Here is a 25,339-nt window from a genome sequence, read left to right as displayed (position 1 = left end):
CCTTAATACAAATTTCAAAAGGGGGCTGAAAATCGACAATTAGGAATAATGATTCGTTTAAATTATTATTGTTATTTCATCCACAAACATTAATAAAATGTATATCAAAAGAAAGTTTACAACGCCACCATTCTACTTTTTATTTTATTTGGGAGAATATTTGTAGGAATTCGTCACAAACAAGTTTACAAACGTTTTGACACACATTTTCTCTGAATACGACCCAGGATACCAGGACGTGAAATGATTTAAGTATTGGTGGATAATAATAAAGTTCCATATAATTTTACATCATAAACATGAAAATATATACAAAAAAAACACAGAAAATTACTAAATTTAAACCATATTGGTTTTCATCTTCCATGATTAATTATTAGTTTTTTTTAAATATTTCTATGTTTTAATTTTGCTGAAACGTAATATCACGAATTGCTTGTAGTAAGTGTAATACTAATAACATGAACTTTTCGTTTTAAAATACCTGCAGACCACGTTACTACTTCTCTTGTTTTACCCATGCATTTCATTATAGAAAAAAACAAACAAACTTGTTGTCCACAGAGATGAAAATATCAATATATCTTGTATCGCTTTTCATTTATCGCATTTAACCATCTTATATAATATATTCACAGTATCTCTTCTTGTTGAAACAACAAGCATATACTGTTTCTTTTTATAATGACTTTCCTATTCAATAAAGTAATAACTAAGGTTGAATTTAAGAGCGTATCTAAAACTTACAAACCGAAGGTAGCAGGTAGAAGTTGTTTTAATTGTCAGTGAGAACAAGTTTTGAAAGTGGTTAAATATATATTTACAGCATGATTTTGATAGTACAACAAGAAAACAATAACTTTACAACTAAAAAAACATACTTTAAATTTTAAAGTCCAAATCCTGTCAAACATCCAACCGTGTGGAAGGATAAAAAATAAAATACATGTTTTGTAGGGAGAATGTTAATGGCACCTAAATGGGGCTCCCCAGTGTTTAAATTGGCCCCTTTGTCAGCTACGTAAGGAAGGATTGATTAATTGGAATCGTTTGTAAAGAGTGTAAAATAATTTCTTAACATACGATCAAATTACAGTAGAACTTATATGAACTAAAAGAAAATAATCACAAAATACAAAACTGTACTAGGTGATTATTTCAGTAACTTTATTTAGTCTTATCAATATTTTATAAGCACAAAATTTTATGTGCCTGTAAGATGGGTAATAATAATATATTTCCCACAGGCAAATAACGAGTGCCATATTAAATTGCAATGAAAAATGATACAATTTATAATAAAGAATTCTATGTTGTTTATAAATTAGAACTGTATGAGATGGAATTCAGCATGATGTTCATATGCTACCTTCCCAAAAGCTTAAGAAACCCTTTGAACATATGACATGGCCTAACATCATGCCTTGCAAAAATATGCGGTTAGCATTAAAAAAAACAACAAAACAGGCCAAGAAAGTAAATTAATAATAATGAAATATATGCATTGTACCGAAACATAATTAATTCGAGAAAAGAGAAACTATAAGCCGCCCGAATTGTGTAATAGGTAAGTGAAATAGTCACAATATAAGATGTGATTGGGGTACTATTGTGTCAAGTGTGTTTTACATATTGACAGGAACTGCCTGCTTAATGGCAAATGATATTTATAAAAGTTAAATGAACATATTCGAAGAGCCATTGCAGAATTTGACTCGGCATACCTGTGTTTTATTTTTTTTAGTTTGACGATGCTTTTTGTTACAAATTACATTTATAGTCATACCTGCATTTAAAGTAATAATGCTGGCCCTTTCAGCCGTGGGAGCGTTATAATGTGACGGTCAATCCCACTATTCTTGGTAAAAGAGTAGTCCAAGAGCTGGCGGTGGGTGGCGTTGGCTAGCTGCCTTCCCGCTACTCTTGCACTGCTAAATTAGGGACGGCTAACGCAGATAGCCCTCGTGTAGCTTTGCACGAAATTCAAAATAAACCAAAGTAATAATAATATCAATAAGTTTAGATTCTCCATCCAGTGGTCAGATCTTATCTTTAAAGAAAAATTAGTGAAGTCATCTGTATAATTTTATACGATAGGTTAGATCACAGCTTTATACTTGTAATCATATGGATGAACTTGAGAAAACATAATGGCTATAAACAGAGTTTCTATTCACGTGGTACATGGTTCTAGGTTTGGTAGCATATAATGATATCAGAATAACTTTGCAGTATATTAGGGCACTAGTCACTAGGACTCCTCCTTTTTCAGGAACATATAGCCTAAATTTTATTAGGACAGTGAATTTGGGATAGTGATATTGCAAGTATTGGTTGTACTATGTAGACGATGATCCTTTAAAGAGCACAGAATAGTTAAAAAACTGGATATTTTAAATAAACTCTTATTTTTGTCGTATTGTTGTCACAAGTAAACTTATCGATGTTAAACGGAAAAAAATAAAGAAAGCATGAAGTAACTTACCTAATGGAATTCATCAAGGAACAAAGGTAACAGAATGGTTAGAAGGTTTTATTAATTTATTATTTGGTAAATTATACCTACATTGACACTGTAAACGTTATATTAGAATAAGGTGGGCTAGAAATGACAACTTAAAATAAGAGAGAGAGAAAGAAAAACTTGGATAGTCAGAATGACATTGGAAATACAAATTGAGATTAGGTTTAATTAGGTGAGTTTAGAAGAAAAACAGCTTGTTAAATGACTCAAAATGCTAAAATTGTCAGTGTTTAACTTCTAATAAAAATCATCAACTTATGTTTGCGATGTTATTAAGAATGGAACTGGAAGGGAGTAATGCCATTGACAACATCGGTCAAATGTCAATTTGTAATGCAACTGATATACTCTGAAAACTGATTATAGTGTTTCACCATTGAATTAAGAGAAAAATCTAAAACAGATTTCGGATATCAGATCCGAAAAAAAATCTAGCAGAAATTAAGTACTGTAAACTGCAAAATGTTTTATACCAAATATTCATAAGGACTTAAAGACTCATATCGTTAAGTTAAAGGTTTAAAACAACTTAAGCCCTCTAACATTACAAGAGACTCCCCCTTCTAACAGTGCGCTAACAGAGTACGTTATTTATTGGATTATTGCACAGCGGACAAATTGCCCATTGTGTAACTATACGCTGTAAATACGAATACGACAATAACTATTCTACGTTTAGGATATTTTGTTATTTAATCGGTTGAAATATTCAGTATACGTTTTGACACACTTTTTACTTCTCTATTTATTTCAGACAATATTTCACGTCAGTTGTATTTTTACAGTTTGGCAAATATTAAAACATTTCTTTTCAAGATAAAGCATAAACAGCTTTCTTCTAAAACAAAATGCCTTACACTTAAATCATCGCGGCACAAAACAAAGTATTCAGTAAAATAAATTTATTATCGGTAATACGTAACAAAAATAATGCAAAACTGGAACATTTTATGGTTAAACGGCTTAATATAGTACATTTGTTATGGGTACAGAAAACTTACCATCTTGTAATTTGGTTATATGTAAGTTACTTGTGTTTGTTATTAATCTACGGCAGGAAAATTAATTTGCTTTTGTTTATCTGGTAAAAAAAAGAAACGTATGCTTACATACTTCAGTTATTCTTTAATATAAATAAAAAATCCAGCAGCTCTAAAATTGTATGTGAACAAAGTATTATCTGTGTAAATATTTTTATTACTTGCAATACGAGCCAGCTCAGTAAATTTTAGTATTGAGCCTAGGGTGTCCACGTGATTTAGGGTTATTTCGATAGACATTAGTGAATGGCCACTCGGCACAATATCTAAAATGAAAAACAAAACACAAAACAACAATGCACAATTAAATATTAATGAAAGTATGACATTCTGTATGGATTATATTATCGTGGTCCCATACTGATCGTGCATTATACCATTCTTATATTCATTCTTTATTGCAAAAATGGCATTTGTAATTGGAAATCATGAGGGAAATCACCTTTTAATACATCTGATTCAACTTGAACATTGCATCTTTTGGCTTTAATGTGCAGTTAGTGTCACAAAATATTAAAACTAATGATTTCTTGTATATAGTTCTAATCCTCCCTTTTGAAGATAATGATACTATTTTACTCGTTGTTTTATGTTTCGTTGTCATTGCAGTAATTAATTTACAAATCTCCGTTTCAGGCAGTGTGTCAAATCAATGGGGATATCTTCAAATAAGTTATTCCCTCGTTTGACCTATGTCCACGATTTATCTTAATTACGATACTTAAACCGTTACATTCACAACTACATCTAGAACATTTCATTTCTGTACTGTTTTACTCTACATTTACAAGTTAACATTTATGTTGGCTCCGTTAGTTTGGGGTCAGGTCTAGCGACCCACATGTCGAAAATAATACCAAATGTCTTATTTTTGTCCTTTCCAAAATGACTTGCTTTTTAAATCCACATCAATATTCTGGGCATGTAGCAGGTGTTATACTGTTTCGAAATGATGTATGATGTAAACGTGCGGTTTTCATTTTACCCAAACTTGATTTGAAACGTCTTTTAAACGAGATGTTTTGTTCCAGCAGAGTTTCGTAACGAAAAACATTATTTAACAAGGAAACGTCTTTGACGTGGGCCAGTATGCTGTGGCTTATATCAAATATCCAGCAACAAAGTTGATATATTAGTGAGTGGGTGGGTATAAAACGTTAAATATCAATATATCTATGATTACTAAAAGATGTATGACAAGTATAAATAATTATTAGGTATATCGTGTATATTTTGACCTTTAAAAATTACGTTAAATGTCAGTAGAAAATTATCACAACGACTAAGATGATTATTATGCAGTTATTAAATATACACGGTACCTCTACTTTTGTAGAACGTATATCAACATTCGGCAGTTGTGTCTAAAGAAATATCAGAGACAACACAAATACCTAGCTGGTTAAATATAGATGTTTATATAGTGTACAGAACATTACATTTAATTAAAGGTATACCATTTACATTGCCGTACATGCATGTTTTAGATATAATAAAAATATATGGAACATACATTCGTAATTAACAGGTATAACCCAGATCACGCTTATAACGCTAGAGAACAGTCTACTCTTACTGTTAAAACGAAATTTCCGTAATTTGATTTTTATCTTTTGCCTACCCTTCTCTATCCAGGGTTATTATGGTCAAAGTTTCTTTTACATTTTCAGGATATAGACGTCTATAACAGCACATTCTTATCATAATGACCAGCCTTTACCTTCTCTGGAAACAGTTGTAATAACATAATTTTAATTAATTTATGTTCCTTTTTCATGATAACCAGCCCTTATCTTCTCTAGCCACTCCTTTCATTGTAGTAATTATGTTTCTTTAACATACTTACTAGCTCTTATTTTCTCCAGCAATTCCATTTCGACGGTATAACAAAATGTAAAAAACGCCAAACATTGCAAAAATACAGTTGTGATATTATCTGTTAACAGTGACTTTAAATCACCTGTGGTTATCATAGGACTTGCTGATTTGTGTTTTAAAAATCAGTCCACATCAAGTGACCTCTAATTATTCAACAACACAACACGTCGTTAACAGCGAGGGTGCCCAACTACTGAAATAGTGCATTGTAATATTTATAAATAAAAAAACAACAACATAAGAATAGTTAATATATCTGAGCTGGTACACTTGTTATCGCTCGACTTTCAGCTACAATTTGTTTATTAATTTATCGAGTTCACTAGGACTCGATAAACATTTCTTAATAACACTTATCTTTCTTACATAATTTATAAGATAATTATAAAAGTATTAATAGCATTATTTATAATTTATTAAAGGCTACAGTCCATACGTTTATTAAAGTCCGACGCTAAGTCTACGGATTTGCAATTCTAAAATTATGGGTTCGATTCCACTTGGTGGACTCAGTAGATAGCCCAGTGGGGCTGTGCTATAGGAAAACACACACACACACACGTTTATTAAATAAATCCCCTGGTGGGACAACTATCCGGGGTTCGATTCCTCCTGGTGAGCAGAGTTTAGAAGCTGCTCAATCAAGAGCGAATTGCACCGGACAATATTTAAATATGTATGTGTTTGTTTTTCATAGCAAAGCCACATCGGACTATCTGCTGAGACCTCCGAGAGGAATCGAACGCCTGATTTTAGCATTTTAAATCCGTAAAATTACCGCTGTACCAGATGGGGATGACTTACATACTATCTTATACCAAGATGTGTTTGAAAACATCCCCAGTGGCTCAGCGGTAAGCTTGAAAGCTTTTACGCTAAAAACTGAGTTTCGATAGCCGTGTTGGATACAATGAAGATGGTCCGTTATGCAGCTTTGCGCTTAAAAACACAAACAAACAGTACCTGAAAACTGATGAAGTCGGGATTTTTTAACATTCAATTCATGCAAGTTATAATAGTTTGTCTGGAAAAGTAATTACTGCGTAATTTTTCTCGGCAACGCCAGATTTGGAATTTAAATCGTGCAAAGTCTTATAGCAAAGTCGCATCGGGCTACCTGCTGAGCCCACTGAGGGAAATCGAATCCTTGATTTTAGCGTTGTAAGTCCGTAGACTTACTGCTGTACTAGCGGAGGACAGAAATTTAAATCGAGACATTAATACTTTTACATTTAATATATTAACATTGATATTTTTGTATCTAGAAAACATACAAGTTTCTGTATCTTATATAAACATTTTCCTTCACGCTTAAATACCACACTTTAATGAAACTTTCGTATTTTCTTTGTATAAATTGCTCACAAAAAAGTTTAATGATATGACGCCTAATCATACGCTTTTACACTGACAGATAATATACATCGCTAAAACTTTATTATCTTAAAACCTCAAATCCTAGTAATATCTAAAAAATTGGAAACCATATAGTCCCGCATTTGATGTCTTTTAATAGTCTAAATGAACACGTCGCTAGAATTATGATTCAACAACAACACTTAAAAATAAATTCAACACTTACAAAAACACGATTAAACACGTGACTGGCCAGGACTTGACACTAATGTTAACAAGCAACATATAAATATATATATGATTTCAAATAATTGAATTAGGAAAAAAAGAACCAGAAATATCTAATTCCAATAACAAATATCTATTAAATAATAATATCGAGTGTTAAACAGCAACAATTTACTAACTGTCTTGTGAGAATTGTTACGTATTATAATTTATCTCGGACGAGTCGCCTATTTATTATAAGACTAACGTAACGTATTACGATTTCAAATAGCTGGAAATTTTAATTTTAATTTGGCAGCTATTTAAATTTCGATATGTGTTAAATTTATGATATTTGCCAACACGATTGATACACACAATTTTCTTTCTTAAGATAAAAATATTTTAACATATAAACAACAACACAATTCATAATAATGGTTATTATACGAGGGCTGTTCAAAAAATACGCGGACTGACGTCATAAAACAAAATGTACTTTATTTAAAAGTTACAGGTCTGGGACCCCTTCAAAGTACCTCCCCAACGCACACACTTATCCCAACGGTGTTTCCACTTGTTGAAACAGTCCTGGTACGCTTCTTTGTAATGTCCTCCAGCTCCTTCGTCGCATTTGCTCTCAAATCTTCTTCCTTTCAAGGGTCTTTGAGTTTGGGGAACATGAAAATATCGCAAGGAGCAAGGTCAGGTGAGTAGGGGGTGGGGAAGAACAGTGATCGAGTGTTTGGCCAAAAACTCACGAGTTCTGAGGCACAAATTTCGTAGCAACGCGGTGCATCTTCAATTTTTCGGTTAAAATCTCGTAACAAGATCCAACTGATATGCCACACTCTTCAGCAAGCTCCCTGACAGTTAAACGTCGATTTGCCCGCACCAGGGTGTTGATTTTGTCGACGTGTGGGTCGTCAGTTGACGTGGAAGGACGTCCAGGACGCTCATCATCTTCAATGGACTGTCGACCATCCTTAAAACGTTCATTCCACTTGAAACATGCCGTACGCTTCATAGCAACATCACCGTAAGCCGTGTTAAGCATAGCAAAAGTTTCAGTCGCAGAGTTTCCACGTTTAATACAAATTTTCACAGTGAGTCGTTGCTCCTTCAGGTCATTCATTCTGACATCCGCCAAACGAAAAAATCGCACTTCACTTAAAACCGCGTAGCTAATACACAAATGAAGATATCTGCAATCGGGAAATGGCGTCGTAATCAGCTGATCTGTGCGAACCTAGCGACACCAAGCGGATTCCCCTGGAACCAACTGGAGCCGCGCAATTCAAACAGTCCGCGTATTTTTTGAACAGCCCTCGTAAATAGTTAATACAATTAATTATTCACATACAACAATTTTACAAACTATACTGAATCTTCTATCTGGTCTAGAACTGAATATTTTATCGATGGTACAGGTCCACGACGAAAAAAATAATTCTGATTTAATTAATACTGATATATCTTGCTTAAGCTAGCTAGTTTGGTTGGCCTCATTCCGCTTATAAGCTGACTGTTTACCAACGAAGATATTTAATGCCCTCGTAAAAATACTAATGTCTCTAGCTAATTCATTGAAGTTGAACGGTTCGTAATGTTCGAAATATATAAACGTTCCAGATCGAATTCTGTAGTTTTTGCAATGAATAAACGTGAACCACAATTATAGCTTATAGTATATGATTATAGCTGACGAACAATAATAATTATCTCTTGGCGAGTCGTTGTTTTTTTACCAATCCCGCGAGATGCTCAACAATATTCGAAAACATGTAAACCACATTATTGATTCTTGCTCTGTGGAATCTTTTACAAATTTAGAGAACAAGCGAGATTTGAGCAATACACAAAAATATACGTCACATGCGTCTAACTGAAACACACATAGGAATTAAAATAAACGTATAATGGTAAACCAGTTACGCTATCTCTTAGTGAAGCTTCTGGTAATGTATTTATTTACTGAGTAGGTCATGAAAGTACACGTCATGGGATCATAAATTTACATAATCTTCTTCTACATTAATAATATCTGTACATCACCACTAGGGAAACTAGTGTCAGTTTGATCATATGTATATATTTACTTAAGATACCAGTGATTCCCTAAAAGGTGAATTAGCGTTTTAATGCAACTAATAATTCTTGGATAAACTAAATAACAGTAGGAAATAATAAATAAACAATAAACGCAAATACAATCATAAAAAGATAGAATTTACTTTCTCACAAACCTTTTACCTTGAAAATCGAAGTAATGACATTTATCATTTGCATAAATTATCCCAATTTACAAGAATGTTTACTTTTAACTTCCTCTTCGTACTGACACAATGAATTCTTTACAGTTTAAATATCCTTCCAAGAAAATACAATTCATGTTTTTAAATTTTCAGCTAGATATTCTATGACTTTTGGTTCTGGTTCGGCTTGTTAAAAGTTTAATACTTTAAAGACATGTTAACAATGTTAACTGACTCTGCAATGTGGTAGAAATATTCTTTGTGTAGGAGATAGAGACAATTCATTAGCAGGACGGGAATTGGATAAACAAACAGAAGCTTTTTTGTGAGAAAACGATCGTCAAGTATTCTACCGTCGACATATTCGCTTTGCTGTGATTGCCTAGGACTACTATTGTTTTCTTCACTGTCAAGGGAATTGTCACTATAGAAATACATATGTGTCTTTATATTAGTAATATGAAATTGTCCTATAATTGCACCTGATCTAGGATTTTTAAAATTCATACACTAATAGACTAACACACTTCATAATTTTAATAAGCTCCATTCCACATTGTAGCAAATTTTGCAATGAAATAATGTACTGGAGAATATAAAGGAAGTGTCCTTAATAATACCAAATTATCTACTTTAAATTGTCTAGCCTTCGCTTATGGTTGTATACTTGTCACTGTCATTTATGAGCCTTTTCAACACTGGATCTTACATTTTGTACCACATCTTGTATTTCTGCTGTTAATTCATCTATGGTTTAAAGTGTTTTGGGTATTTTGTCAGTCAGTACCAAGGAAGGGAGATCTCGCATCCCACGTAAAGTTTCACTGATGTGTTACCTGTAGACTCCTGAATAGAAGTTTTTATGGGTAGGAAAATTCAGATAAATGATTATTCCAAGTTAAATTATTTTTATTTTCAATATAAACGGATATTATTCTGCCAATATTGATATCTATAATTTCAGTAATGTTAGACCAGGGGTTCCCAACCGGTGGGTCGCAACCCCATGGGGTCGCGAAGCCTTGGCAGGGCAGTCGCGTAGCCTTGTTAGAAGTAGTTTGGGATAACATTAATTTTATTTCATCAATTACATTTTCATGCTCTTACATTTTTTTGTTTCGGTGCAAAGCAAAACGTGTGCTACGTTAGTTCAATGTATTTAGGTGATATTATGGGTGTATGTATGCGTGCCTGTGAGTGAATGTGTATGTGTCTGCAACTGTATGTATGTGTGTACTAGTGAGTAGCGAGTATGTGAGTGCACGCGCATGTACGTATGCTTGTGTGTCTGTTTAGCTATGATTAAGTGTGTGTGTGCTCGCTGTCGACACGTGAGTCACATGTCAGTTGCTGATTGGTGGATGACGAATCGCGCGACTGGCCACGCTCCCTTCCTTCCCAATACTTACCCCATCATTACTCTACCTGCGCCCCCCACAAGTAGTCAGTGTAAGATCTACAGTTGCCAAAGCGTTCATTATTCAACATTTTAATTTTATTTTAACAAGGAGATAAGTAAGCAGTAGAGGTGAGTTGTGTCCATGGCTAAACGGCGCAGATACTCAGAATGCTACCTCAACATTGGCTTTACCACTGTGCTCGCCAACGACGGCATCGAGAAACCACAGTGTGTTTTGTGCCATGCTGTCCTGAGTGCAGAGTCAATGAAACCATCAAAACTCAAGCGTCATCTCGAGACGAAACATCCAGAACACGCAAAGAAGGGTTTGGATTTCTTTAAACGGCATGAACGGTGTCTTAAAAGCCAAATAATCGATAGAAGTGGGTCGTTTCAGCAGCAGAGTGCAGCCGTAGTGGAAAGCTTCATATAAGATTGCATTCGAAATTGCTGAACAAAAAAAGCCTCACACGATTGGAGAAACACTTCTTAAACCCTGCATGATGAAAGCAGTAAATCTTATTCTTGGAGAAGCCAGTGCAAAGAAGATGCAGCAAGTATCCCTGTCAAATAATACTATACAGAGGCGCATTTCTAAAATGTCTATGGATGTGAAGGAACAGGTTTTGACTGAAATCAAGGGTTCCCCTTTGTTCTCCTTTCAGCTCGACGAGTCAATAGATGTAAGTTCATGTTCTCAGTTGCTTGTCTTCGTGAGATACATTAATTTAGGTGACATCAAAGACGAATTCTTATTCTGCAGTGCACTTGAAACCACAACAAAAACTGATGATGTCATGGAAAATCTTTCAACTTTTTTTCAAGACAAAGATCTTCAATGGGAAAACGTGTGTGGGGTTTGTACGGATAAGGCACCGGCTATGCTGGGATCGAAATCAGGATTCCAGTGAAGAAGCTAGCACCTCAAGCAAAGGGCATCCACTGCATGATTCACCGATATGCTCTCGCCAGTAAGACTCTCCCTGCCTCTCTGCAGGAAGTGCTTGAATCTGTAATCAAAATTGTAAATTATGTGAAGACTCAAGCACTCAACACTCGCCTATTCAAAGAACTATGCAAAGACATGAATGCTGACCACAAAGTCCTTCTCTTCTACACAGCAGTACGTTGGTTGTCGAAAGGAAACGTTATTAATCGTGTCTTTGAAATGAAAGATGAAATAAAGCTATTCCTGGAGACTCGAGAAAGGAAAGATCTTGTAGCTCACTTCGAAGATGAAGCATGGAATAAAAGGGTTGCGTACCTAGCCGACATTTTTTACCAGCTGAACAAGCTCAATTTGAAGCTTCAAGGAAGGGAAACGCATGTTCTCCTTTTTCAAGATAGTTTTCGGGCCTTTGTTTCCAAACTGCAGAACTGGCGTTGGAAAACCAATCTTGGAAACATCGCTATGTTTGAAAAACTTTGTGGAGTGACGGATGAGTCTTAGATCCAACTGGATCAGTTCCTCAAGGATGAGATTACCGAATATCTTCAGTCTCTAGAAAAGAAGGTCAAGCGTTACTTCCCTGAGCTATCATAGGAACAGGAGGCCCTGGTAAGGAACCCATTTTGTACTGAACTTGATGTATCCAGCATCCCAGATGATATCCAAGATGAATTTCTGGATCTAAGGAACGACTCTTTAGCTCGTGATCTCTTCAAGGTGAAATCCGTGACTCAGTTCTGGTGCGCTATGTATCAGTCATACTCCAAAGTCAGCATGATAGCTTTACGTGTCTTGTTCCATTTGCTTCTACCTACTTGTGTGAGGCAGGATTTTCCACTCTTGTCAATATAAAAACAAAGAATAGGAACAGATTGGATGTTGGAGATGACATGAGACTGACTCTAATAAACGCTCGGCCACGAATTTCAAAGCTTGCTGCTGAAATGCAACATCAGAAATCTCACTAGCTGGGTTGGATAGCTGTTCAAACCTATGTTAATATTGTTTTAAGAAATATATTTATTTTTGTGAATTCAGGTTGGACTAATGTGATTTAATTTGCTAATAAATAATTACAGAATTTTTAAATATTTTTTTAGATGTTTCTTTCCCTCTCCTTCACAGAAAATAAAAGAAAAATTATGCTGCTGATAGTAAGCCCTAAGTAGGGGGTCACATGGATTTCAAACTTTTAGGTAAGGGGTCGCGAGTGCCAAAAGGTTGGGAACTCCTGTGTTAGACTAAGGATAACATTGAGTTTTAAAGCTATATTTAATTCCCATAGGTTTACAAGCTTCATCCATCACATGAGACACAAACTGTGGACCATTATCGGATACAAGAATCTTTGGAATACCACACTGATATAAATATTCTTTAATTAGTTTTTCGGCAAAAACCTTTGCAGTTATCGGTTTGAGAGGATATAATTCAAACAACTTACTCAAATAATATGTTAAAGCCAAGAAACAAGTGTACTAGATTTAGGATAAACTCCCATAATACATACTCCATTTATCTCATCAGTTTCCTTAGTTTATAGTTTTGCATAAATCCAGCTGGCCACTTCTGATCAAATTTAGTGGCATGATGACACATAATTTTTAATATATTTTCTCATACCAGGCTAATAACCACGTCTGGATTCTGAACATTTTGTCTGTAAATTTTTTGGGCACCTAAACGACCAGCCGTAAAATGGTCGTGCAGTCTGATTAACATCACCATTCTTAATGTTTTGGGAATAACCTGTCTAAGTTCACCACCACTAGCAAGCCTTTTTGTGTACTAAAGAACATTATCATTCAAGACATATTGTTTGGATTTACTTAGTCTCTGCAATTATGGTTGAATCATCTTGTTATAGCCTAGCTTTGTAATGAAAGTATGTATGCTTATATTCATCTTCTTTAGCTTTTTCAGTAGCCAATTGTTCTGTGGAGTTAACACTGATAAAACATTCAGGTGATAGCTTACTGACATCTAATTGTGTGTGAGAGGACAGTCGGACGTCTAGTCAGGGAATTAGGCTCTCTTTTCCTTTTTCTATACAGTATTTCAATGCTTAACTCTGGTAATTTTAATGACTAATACATCAGTTTACCAGTTAACTTCAGAGCTGTCTGTAACTGTTTCAAAGCAGAGTAGTCAGTTATAACTGTAAATTCTTTTTCATTTTATTTTATTTTTCTATACCCTAGACTAAAGCTAGACATTTTAACTCTGCAGTAGTATTTTTTTTTTCTGCAGAGTTTTTTGTTTTACTGGCACATGCCATCCTTTTAAAGACATAGAACTACTCCTAATCCAACATTTGGTGCATCAGTATGCAAAACATTGTGTTTACATTTTCTTCGAAATTGCAAGATAGAAAATTCATATAAATCCTGATTTAATTTCTTGAATGCATCCCCACACTGGAGGTCCATTTCCATCTGATACACTTCATTTGTAATTGAAATAAAGGTCAGCAATTGTAGAAAAGTTTGGTATAAAATGCTTGTACCAGGCACACATACCTAAGAATGTGTTTAACTCTTTGCAATTTCTTGAGGTTGGGAAGTCTGTAACAGCTTTCACTTTGTCGTCATTTACGTACATCCCCTCAAACGACAGTTTAATTCCTAACTATGATACTTCTGATTGGCAAAATGTGCTTTTAGAATCATTTAAAGTAAGTTCAGCTGTAAGTAGCTTGTAGACAAACAGTTTAAGGTACTTCGATTGTTGTTCTAATGTGGAATAAAATAGAAAAATATCATCAGTATACGCCATGAAAATTCAGTTGCTCCTACTAAAGCCTTGTCTTAAATCTTTGGAGGTGACAGGTCCATTTTAAGACTAAAAATCCATCACTTTAAATTGATAAAGTCCATCATCAGTTATGAAGTAAGTTTTATGTTGCGTTTCTGGCTTAACAGGTATTTACTAATATCCACTGGATAAGTTTAACGTATCGATACAGGTTGCCTCTGATAAAGCATTAAAAATATCACTTTTATAAGGCAATGGATAGTGGTCAGAATCTGAGAATTTATTTAACTTTCTCTTGTCAACACACATTAAAATAATTAGTCTTCTTCTTGGTAATAACTACGGAAGAAGCCCAAGAAGAAATGGATGGTTTAGTTCATCCATTACAAAGCGTTTCATCCATTTTAGAGCCCGGCATGGCCAGGTGATTAAGGCACTCGACTCATAATCCGAGGGTTGCAGGTTCGAATCCCCGTCGCACCAAACATACTCACGCCTTTTCAGCCGTGGGGGCGTTATAATGTTACGGTCAATCCCTCTATTCGTTGGTAAAAGAGTAGACAAGAGTTGGCAGTGGGTGGTGATGACTAGCTGCCTTCCCTCTAGTCTTACACTGCTAAATTAGGGACGGCTAGCACAGATAGCCCTCGTGTAGCTTGGAACGAAATTCAAAACAAACCAAACCTCTGCATTAGCGTAGTGATTTTTGTCAAAGAGTTTTTTAGCTAATTCGATATTACGCAACACAAATGGGTAGAAGTTATTCAATGTTTTTTTAGATTTTCTTTAACGTTCTAAACGCATTTCTGATCCCAAAACCTTCCATCATTCCAGTAGCACTCCTCTCAAACACAAAGTGTAGTTTACGCTCATTTGTTCTCAGGTGCTCGATACATATAAAAATATCTCTTAAATTCTTAAGTGTGTTTGTGTGTGTTTTCTTATTGCAAAAACACATTGGGCTATCTGCTGAGCCCACCGAGGGGAATCGAACCCCTGATTTTAGTGTAGCAAATCCGAAGACTGTATTAGCGGGGGCAAACTTTTAAAAAAAACTCAAAGATATTAACATTTCCCCTTGCTGTCGAAGTCCTCAACAGGTAAGAGTGGTGGGTTGACTGTAGTGAATTTGCCAGGGGTCTATAGACAGAATGGACATTTGTAGTTGAGGGGAGGAAATCTTAGGTTCTATCGCTAGTGGATAAGTCACCATGCAGTTTAATATTTCCACCTATTTAGTATTGACACAGACTGTTTCAAGCTTGCCACATCAGATTCACTAACTTCCAATGTAATACAGTTATTTTCAGACACTAGTTAACTTATGTTAGACTGAAATTAAATTATGAATTGATCACTCGATGCCATACTGAGAAACAAAAAATCCAAAATCACGATGAAATCTTTATGAAGAAGATCTCTGTTCCGGCTCCAATGCAAGGTTATAAACTGAACATATCATTACAGTCAAAGTGTAACAACAGCAACAGAATAAAAAATAAGCATTTATTCAGCAGTAACAACACTTAAAAATAAATTCAACTCAGGTAATAAGCACATGCCTGGCCAGAAGTTGACACTAATATTAATAAAATCATAAATATCAGTATTATTTCAAATAATGGAATTAGAAAAAAAAGAACCCGAAAAAACTAATTTCAATCTCTACAGCAAACATAACATTCTAAAAACACCTTTCAATATTAATAAAAATATCGAGAGACAAATGGCAATAATTAATTCACTGTATTGTTTACTAACTATCCCGTTACTTTCTTTCTTAGTGAAGCTTCTGGTATGGTATTTATTCACTGAGTAGGTCATGAGAGTACATATCACATGATCATAAGTTTACATAATCTTCTGCTGCATTAATAGTATTTGTACTTCTCCCATATGAGAGCTGGGTCAAGTTTCATTATTCATACATACAATGCTGGCCAATATCTTAAGGCTAATGAGCACAAAAAAAAATATGCATTTTGCTTTGTTAGACTCAACCACTTATTTGAGAAGAGCTTCGAAAGATGAAAATAAGAAAAGGGAAAATAAAAAAAACACTTTTTTAGCATTTAATAGGGAAAATGTGAACACTATGAAATTAGCCTAAATACTAGCTGGTCAAAAGTTTAAGACCATACTGAAACGAAGCGTTAATCGGTAAACACGTAACGAAATTTAGGCATTTGTGTTCAAGCATTAGCGTTGTCAACATCTCCTATTGACATCTCCTGTGTTACATTGGGTAAAATCATGGCAAAGGCTAAAGAGTTGACAAAGTTTGAATATGGCAGAATTGTCGAGCTGCAAAAGCAAGGTCTCTCTCAACGTGCCATCGCTGGTGCGATTGGGCGTAGTAAAACTGCTGTTGCAAATTTGTTAAAAGGCCCTGAGGGATACGTAACGAAAATTTTAAGTGGTCGGCCCAAGAAAATTTTGCCGGCGTTTAGCAGGATGATTCGACGGGTTTTCCGGCAAGATAGCAGCCGATCGTCGAACCAGTTTAAGACCCTTATGGACGCAGGATGCAGCTCAAGAACAATAAGACGGCATCTACGAGAGAAAGGCTTTAAAAACCGTAAACGTCTTCAAAGGCTACGCCTCCTTCCATACCACGAAATAGCTCGGTTAAACTTTGCTGAGAAGGACCAAACATGGAACGTAGAAAAGTGGAAGAAGGTTTTGTTCTCTGATGAGAAAACATTTAACCAGGATGGTCCAGATGCCCTCCAACGTTACTAGCACGATAAAAACATCCCACCGGAGTTTTTACACGACACAGTGGAGGAGGTTCCATCATGATCTGATGTGCTTTCTCCTTCCATGGAACGATGGAACTTCAGATTATACAGGGGTGTCAAACAGCAGCTGGCTACATTGGCATGTTGAAGAGAGCATCCTCATTGACTGAAGGCCCTCGCTTCTGTGGAAATGACTGGATCTTTCAGCAGGACAACGCTGCAATCCATAATGCTCACAGGACAAAGGACTTTTTTCATGGTGAATAACGTGATTCTTTGGGACCATCCAGCGTGTTCGCTCGAACTGAAACCCATTGAAAATGTTTGGAGGGGGATGGCAAGGGAAATCTATAGAAATAGACGTCAATTTCAAACAGTGCATGATCTTCGTGAAGCTATCTTCACCACTTGGAATAACATTCCAGCCAGCTTTCTGCAAACGCTTATATCGACCATGCCAAAACGAATGTCTGCAGTTATTCGCAATGACGGCCGTGCAACTCACTACTGAGACCTCTTGTTGGACATTTACTACCCTGTTTAGGACTTCTTTTTGATATAATCTTTTGACCAGCTAGTATTTAGGCTAATTTCATAGTGTTCACATTTTCCCTATTAAATGCTAAAATAGTTTTTTTATTTTTATTTTCCCTTTTCTTATTTTCATCTTTCGAAGCTCTACTCAAATAAGTGGTTGAGTCTAACAACGCAAAATGCATATTTTTTCTTTATGTTCATTGGCCTTAAGATTTTGGCCAGCAGTGTATTTACTCAGAATACAAATGATTAGCTAGAAGGTGAGTTAGCGTTTTAAAGATTCATAGATAAACTAAATGATAGACCAATGTAGAAGAATAAAGTTTATTATCATGTTGTAATGGTTAGTGACATGGTTCATGGTTTCACTTGGTGGTTCTGGCATGGCCAGATGGTTATGATGTTGGATTCGTAATCCGAGGACCGTGGGCTCGAATCCTTTCACATTAAACATTCTCGCCCTTTTAGCCGAAGGAACGATATAAAGTGACGGCCAGTTCAACTATTCGTATGTTCAAGAGTAGCCCAGAAGTTGGCTGTGGGTGGTGATGACTAGTTGTCTTCCCTCAGGACTTACACGAATAAATTAGAGACGGTTAGCACAAATAGCCCTCGTGTAGCTTTACGAGACATTTCACAAACAATTTATTCAGCGAACAAAAATTAAGAAAAGATAACCGTTTCTACAACTGTTATATTTTCGTCATGCTGATTTGAAAACGAGGTGAACTTTGTAAATTTTGTCAGATGGTTTTTGTAAAAAATCTATTCACCCGTTTACTTGTTTATCAATCTGACATAAAGTTTTCCAGAAATGTACTTTTAATGAAATATTCCAGGAATAAAGAGAAGTTTGAGATGGTATATTTTAGTGTGTTTAGCTTTCTCCCATCTTACGGCCTGGCATGGTCAGGTGGTTAAGGCGCTCGACTCGTAATCCGAGGGGGCCGACGATACTGCAAACTCATACAAACAAGTTCTAACCGAAGCTTCGTCGTATCCAATCTGGTTTGTTACGCTTGTTATGAATTTCGTATAAAGCAACACGAAGGCTATCTGCACTAGCCGTTTCTAATTTGTCAATGAAAGATTAGGGAAGGGAGCTAGTCATCATCACCCACTGCTAACTCTTCGCTCACTTTTTTACCAACAATTTGTGGGATTCTATTTGTCATACGTATTTGATGACGGAGGTAAATAGGACCCCTGTCTTTTGTTTTCTGTTTGATTTTAAGTGTAACGCTAAACTTTCAGAACGTAACCCATCAATTTCAGGAATAGTTATATTAATTTATGTGCCCTCCAATGGCAGAGAAGTATGTTTGCGAACTCACACCGCTAGAAACCGGGATTTGATACGCGTAGTGGGCAGAGCACATGTAGCCCATTGTGTAACTTTGTACTTAATTCCAAACAATCATTCAACTTATGTCGAAAAAGTGTTAACTCTACGAGCTACTCGTAAATCTATACACCAATATCAGTATTGTATGGAAAAAAAAGTAGTATTATTATAAACAGAATGTGTGATATTTCTGTTTTAGAAGAGTACGTTATTAATCAATGTCTAATAATAAAAATACTTTGACAAATTAACTACGTCATCTATTAAAATTTCCAATTATAGTTCCCACAAGGATATGACGCATGAAACGTACGACGTGAGTTGTCCTTACTCGTTAACCTTGGTTTGAGCTGTGTAGAAACATCATTCCGGTAGATGTTGTATTTTGCCACAGTTTGTTTGTTGCTACATTAGAATATTTTTCAGTCTATTTGTGATAAAACTAATAACACGAGGATTCTCTAGTTAAAAACTCATAATATTGTGTGTATTATTTTTTATCCTTTTGCTTGAACAAGAATAGAAATGAAACTCCCAAATAAATAAGCATATTGAACAGAATCAATGAAGTTTTTGTACCTTAACATAACGTAGATATTAATGTCAGGAGTAGACAGCTATTCAAATTTTATTTTAAGCTTTAAAAGCTAAAAAGAAAACGGTGACGTTGTGAAAGAATAGCTTGTAGCAAAAACTAATTCATTGCTAAAAGACCTGACAGTACAGATGTATGGTTTAATGATACTGCATTAAATCATTAATTTGTATCTTTCTTTACTGTATGGTAAAAAGACTAACCAAAATTATCTTGCAAGAGCTAGGCTACAGCTAGTAAACACGGGTATTTTGTAGTAAAACATAATGTAATCTTACTACTACAGTAAGTACAAATTCTTATTCTTCTAGTTTGATTATCTTATTAAATAGGGTTATTTGGTGATCCGTCAACTTATAGATCTCAAATTTATCGTTATATAAAATTTAAAAGTTTGAGACTGAGCAGCTTTCTAATATATTATCTACCTACTTTTAAACGTGCTATTTGTATAAACAAATCAGTCAGTGACAGATATTTATTTTTATATATTTATTTATTTTTGTCTATTTATTTTTTCAGAATTATTATTTAGAAATTTATCTAAAACTAAGAAAAGTAACAAAAAACTCGAGTTATTTTCAAGGTAAACCGTATTTATTTTTATTTTGTTTTAGTTAGATGTGTATAGTTATGACCTGCGAGATAGTAAGTCTATGGACGCGTACAGACTTCTAAAGTTTATTAAACAGTCCTTCCCGGATGCAGGACAACCAATGCATGAGAAGTAGAGAAAGTGGCGTCCCCAAGCGGTGGTTTCTATATGTGTTATAGTTTAATTTGAAACAACGTTACTGGTCTTGAGGATAGCGTAAAGAGATGTAATGGTTAGTGCGAGTAGTTTGTATAAGGTTTCAACTCGGTGTAGAGTTTCATTAAGGAATGATATAACTGTCAGAGTTTGATTAGGTTTTGCTGAAGTCTAGTAAAAAGACTGATGTCTTGTCATGAACGTTATGTTTCTCGTCAACTTGAAATCGAGGCTCGTGCCATTGTATGCCACGCGCTCTGAAGACTGGCATGGCTGTCGGTGATGGGACGCTAACTTACCAGCTGCTCCTCACGGCTAACTTTGCTAAACGTTAGTTCTTCCCATCTTGCTCCGTGTCTATAGTCAACCAACTTACGCTAGAGGCGCCTCGACGTCGCTCGGGCAACCTGTCGACACTGTCAAAAAGAGTAAGGTACAGTGGCTGATCCGTTGTGCTTAAAGTTGAGAATAAAACCAGTACAGTTTAGGGAATGAACGTGAATCAGTAGCATTTAACTTATATAACTACAGAAGGCCGCAGGGTTTATAGAACGTGTATTGCAATTTTTTCGTTTGGATATATACTGGAACATTGTGTCTGACTGGAAGTTTGATAAAATCTGAAGTTTTATTATTTATTTATTACTATTACTGTGAAAGCGATATGGATATTTCAAGTTAAGTAGTGTTATGATAAAGTATATATTGTTCCGTAATTTAGTTAATTACAGTGAATAATCAAGCCTAAACAAGAAAAACTGGTCGATATCTGTGAGTCATAGAAAACAGAACATCGCTCTGTTTCTTTAAGTTTAATAAAAGAAACATTTGTTGAAAAAGTCACCATTGTGGGGCCGCTACAGGGAGGAATGGGGGACATCTTACCCCTGAAGAGGCAGGCAGTGGTGGACCGCTTACGTCGTCGAATTGAACTCTACAGGCGTAAACAGAATGGGTCTTTAATACGCTACGAACAAACTTCGAATGGTTGGAATCATCAACAACGTCAAGACACGATTTTTTTAAAGCAACGATACTTAGAAACTAAAGCTAAGAAAACAAAAAAAAATGACAATAAAAGTACGAAAGATGGTTTGGGCACAAATTCAGAGAACACAAGAAATATACTTTCGGTAAGTAATATCAGTACTAATAAGTTATCGTTTTAAGTAGGATCTAGCACAACACAATTTAAACTACGTTAAACATTTCAATATGTAAAACAGCTATGCTGAGTTTTATTGACAACTTAATTCTCTCTGAGTTTTTACTGTGTATCATAAAACGGAATTCATACACATACTGGTCATACTTTTATTGAAAAGCTATTGTATTCAGCCCCATATTTTGATTTAAGTAATATTTTATAAATTCTAGTTTGTTCCAAATTATACTATTAATATTAGAATTACTAAATTCTATATTTTACTTGCAAATTTGTTAGAGTTATCCAAAGTGACTGTAAAAATAATTGCTCCCAGCGTTTCTTCTTATCTCACTCTGTATATGGAGGTTGGAAATACCACAGAATTACTTGTAAACACTATTACTGTAAAGAAAATCTCTTTACTTAATGCACTGCTGTAATTTATTAGAACAACTTGTATTTATGAAGCTCGGACCCAAACAGATCTGTATGTAAAAACAGAAGGACGAGATAACTCGTTATTTAATAATAACTTTCCTATCAACAGATAAATTAGCTATGGCTTGAGAAAGTCAATTATATTATAGTTAAGCATGTGTAATATCTAAAATATGTATTAATTTTTCACATTAGTTTTCAAAATGCTGTGCTTGTTGTTTCTCATAACATCTGTCCAAAAGTTTAAAGGAAGATTAAAATGGACATTTAAAATACGGTTTGAACACAGCTTATGAAGCATTGAAAACCACCATTTATGATAAAAAAATCAGGTAACCGCAGATGTTTAGTTTAATAAAATGTGAAACGAAATATTTCACTAATATGAATCCCCTTAACAATTCTGCATAATTTTGTCTGACATGACGACCTAATGGTTAGGGCACTCGACTTGCATTCGACTAGTTGCAGTTTGTATTCGTTACTGAACATGCTCGCCTTTTCAGCCGTGGGAGAATTTTGATGCCATGGCCAATTCCACTATACGTTGGTAAAAAGTGTAGCCCAAAAGTTGGTGGTGGATGGTATTGACTGGTTGCCCTCTCTGTTTATTTTACTTAAACACTTTGGATGGCTTGTACATATTTCACCATACTAGTTTTGAATGAAATTAATCAAACAAACAAATTTCCTTCAAAGTTAAAATTTTTTAAAACAAATTTTCCCGAAAAATGATAGCTTATCGTGTTAATTAGAGTAACAAAATATTAGATGGAACAGCAGCATTACAGAGTATTTGTTTAACGTTACGTTTTTAGTTTAACGTGATTTATTTACTTGTATAAGTACTCCCATAAGTGGGAATCGAATAAATCAATAGTTATGGTGTCACAAGCCTCTATACTTTATACCATTGCTCTCCAGTGTCACTGACTCTTTGTTTCTGCTCCCTCTTTAAGTCATTCGATATCTTTTCGTATAGTTACTTCATAGCCTAAATACTGATTAAAACATTACCAATTGCTGTCGGAAAATTATTTTGTATGAATCGTTTATCGCGATAGGAATTATTATTAAAACCTTTAATAGAAGAGCACAGGGAAAAAAATATTACTGTACATTTCATCACAAACTTGCATATATTGGATGCCTAGAGATTCTCAAGTATTAACCGAAATATGTTAAACATTGTATATTGTTTTTTTGTTCCGGGATGATACTGACATTTTTCAACACAACTGTCTGAGTAGTAAGCAAACTCGTACATGTAATGAAATGTTAAAACTTTGATTATTCATTGGAGAAATATAACTTTTTTAATTGGAATAATTCGCTTAGGAACTCGTTTTAAATTTGAACCGAACAATTTTCTGATATTTTTATTCTTACGGCATGAAAACATAATCTGTCTCAAAATGGCTTTGTAACTTCATGACTGCATGGGTCAAATATTTCATGAGTCGTCCAATATTCAATTCACTAGTACTTTGATTTTCTAACTCTTATTAATACGATGTTTTTATGCATTGCCAGTTTCAATTGAGCTTAGCAGTATTTGTATTTTACCCACAGAACAGAATTATTGGTTTAATCATGTTAATATGAGTCAAAATATATGTCAAGAATGACGTATATTATGAAATCGTGAAATGCATAATTACAAAGAATAACCAGCAAATGTTTATATCGCAAATAAAAATGACATGCAACTACACAGTAAATCTTTTCCCAGTTTTTAAGGGTTTAGTCTTTATTTTTTCACAAAATAATATTTATTCACATTATTTTCTTATGCAACACAATTAGAGATACATAATATTACCATTGAGCCCATTTTACTTTTTTTTTCTGGGTTATAGTTTTGGGAAATGAAGCTCTTTTTGAAATGCCGTATAACATTAACTGCTTTCCTTATGTTACGGAGAACACTGTTAATCTATATATAAACGTACACAGGACATGATAAAAAACATGAAAACCATGAGATTTCAGATTAAAACTCTAATCTAATTAGTGTTTTGTTTTGACTTTAAGTAACACGTCCATCATCCCTTAAAAAAGTGCAGTTATGAGAGACAATACAAGAACTCAAACACACTTTGTCGACCAATCGTACCACTCCGATTACATTTGGTCTGACATGGCCAGGTGGTTATGGCACTTGACTTGCAATCCGAGGGTCGCGGGTTCGAATCCCCTCTCTTACCAAATATACTCACCCTTTCAGCCGTGAGGTGGTTTAATGTTTCGGTGACACCCACTATTCGTTGATAAAAGTGTAGCCCAAGAGTTGGCGGTGGGTGGTGATGTCTAGCTGCTTTCCCTTTAGTCGTTCACTGTTAAATTAGGGATATCTCGCGCAGATGGCCCTCGTATGGCTTTGCGCGAAATTCAAACCAAACCAAAGAGAACAATTATCAGAAAGTAGAGGAAAAACAATAAAGTACTATAACTCTCCAGAAAATACACAAAGACGCCAACAACGAACTAACTGAATACTACACTGAATACACCATTAGATTTTGTTTGTTTGTTTGTTTGTTTTGAATTTTGCGCAAAGCTATACGAGGGCTATCTGCACTAACCGTCCCTAATTTAGCAGTGTAAGACTAGAGGGAAGGCATCTTGTCATCACCACCCACCGCCATCTCTTGGGCTACTCTTTTACAATGAATAGTTGAATTGATCGTAACATTATAACACCCTCACGACTGAAGGGGCGAGCATGTTTGATGTGACGGGGATTCGAATCCGCGATCCACGGATTACGAGTTGAGAACCTTAACCATCTGGCCATGCTGGGCCCACCATTAGATATGAAGATACTTTTATCTGGTGATGATATTTACTGAAGAAAAAAAATGAAATAAAAATCGAGACGTTGTATTGTTCTGAAATCACCTGGCCCTACTTTTCATACACAAGTGACACGTGTGGTATTTAAAACGTACCACGTATCGTTTTTTAGTATAGGAAATTAAACATTTACTTGTTCTTAAAATTTTTAACACAAATTTCAGTAACGCACGTATTTGTGTCGCTTTATCCTTTATGGTAATCATCTTTAAACTCAGTGACCTTATTATTGAACCAATTCGATATAGGCCAGCGTTATATCTCTTGTTATTTTTATGCCTTCATGTTGTTGGTAAACCCCTTTAGGCTTATCCTAATGAGATTTCTAATCTCAGCAGTCTTGTTAAAGTTTAGAAGGACTAAAGGCTGTTTTTATTTATTTTTTAATGTGAGTGGAAAATGACATGTGTTGTAATGCCTTCTGAGAGAGTGAGCTGGGTTATAGTTAAATATAGTTGTCATTTTTAAGACGAAATAACGATTCGCTTTGAAAATAAGAATTAAGAGTTAGCATTTTTCAGTTTATTTTTCTAATAGCTTCCAACACTAATGTACTGTTATTGACTG

The 25,339-nt window shown here is 34.9% G+C and overlaps 1 protein-coding gene across 1 annotated transcript in view; it reads left to right on the top strand.

Moving 5' to 3' along the window:
* The first annotated feature begins 20,361 nt into the window (after positions 1–20,361).
* LOC143240695 (uncharacterized) overlaps positions 20,362–25,339 on the top strand; it is a 69,635-nt gene continuing 64,657 nt past the window's right edge. Inside the window, exon 1 of the mRNA XM_076483565.1 lies at positions 20,362–21,464. Coding sequence (XP_076339680.1) covers positions 21,201–21,464 — 264 coding nt within the window. The 5' untranslated portion in view covers positions 20,362–21,200. The remainder of the gene's footprint in view (positions 21,465–25,339) is intronic.

Source organism: Tachypleus tridentatus, chromosome 13 (genome assembly GCF_004210375.1).
Source record: "Tachypleus tridentatus isolate NWPU-2018 chromosome 13, ASM421037v1, whole genome shotgun sequence".
NCBI lineage: Eukaryota > Metazoa > Arthropoda > Merostomata > Xiphosura > Limulidae > Tachypleus > Tachypleus tridentatus.
This window is presented reverse-complemented; position numbering and strand designations above follow the sequence as displayed.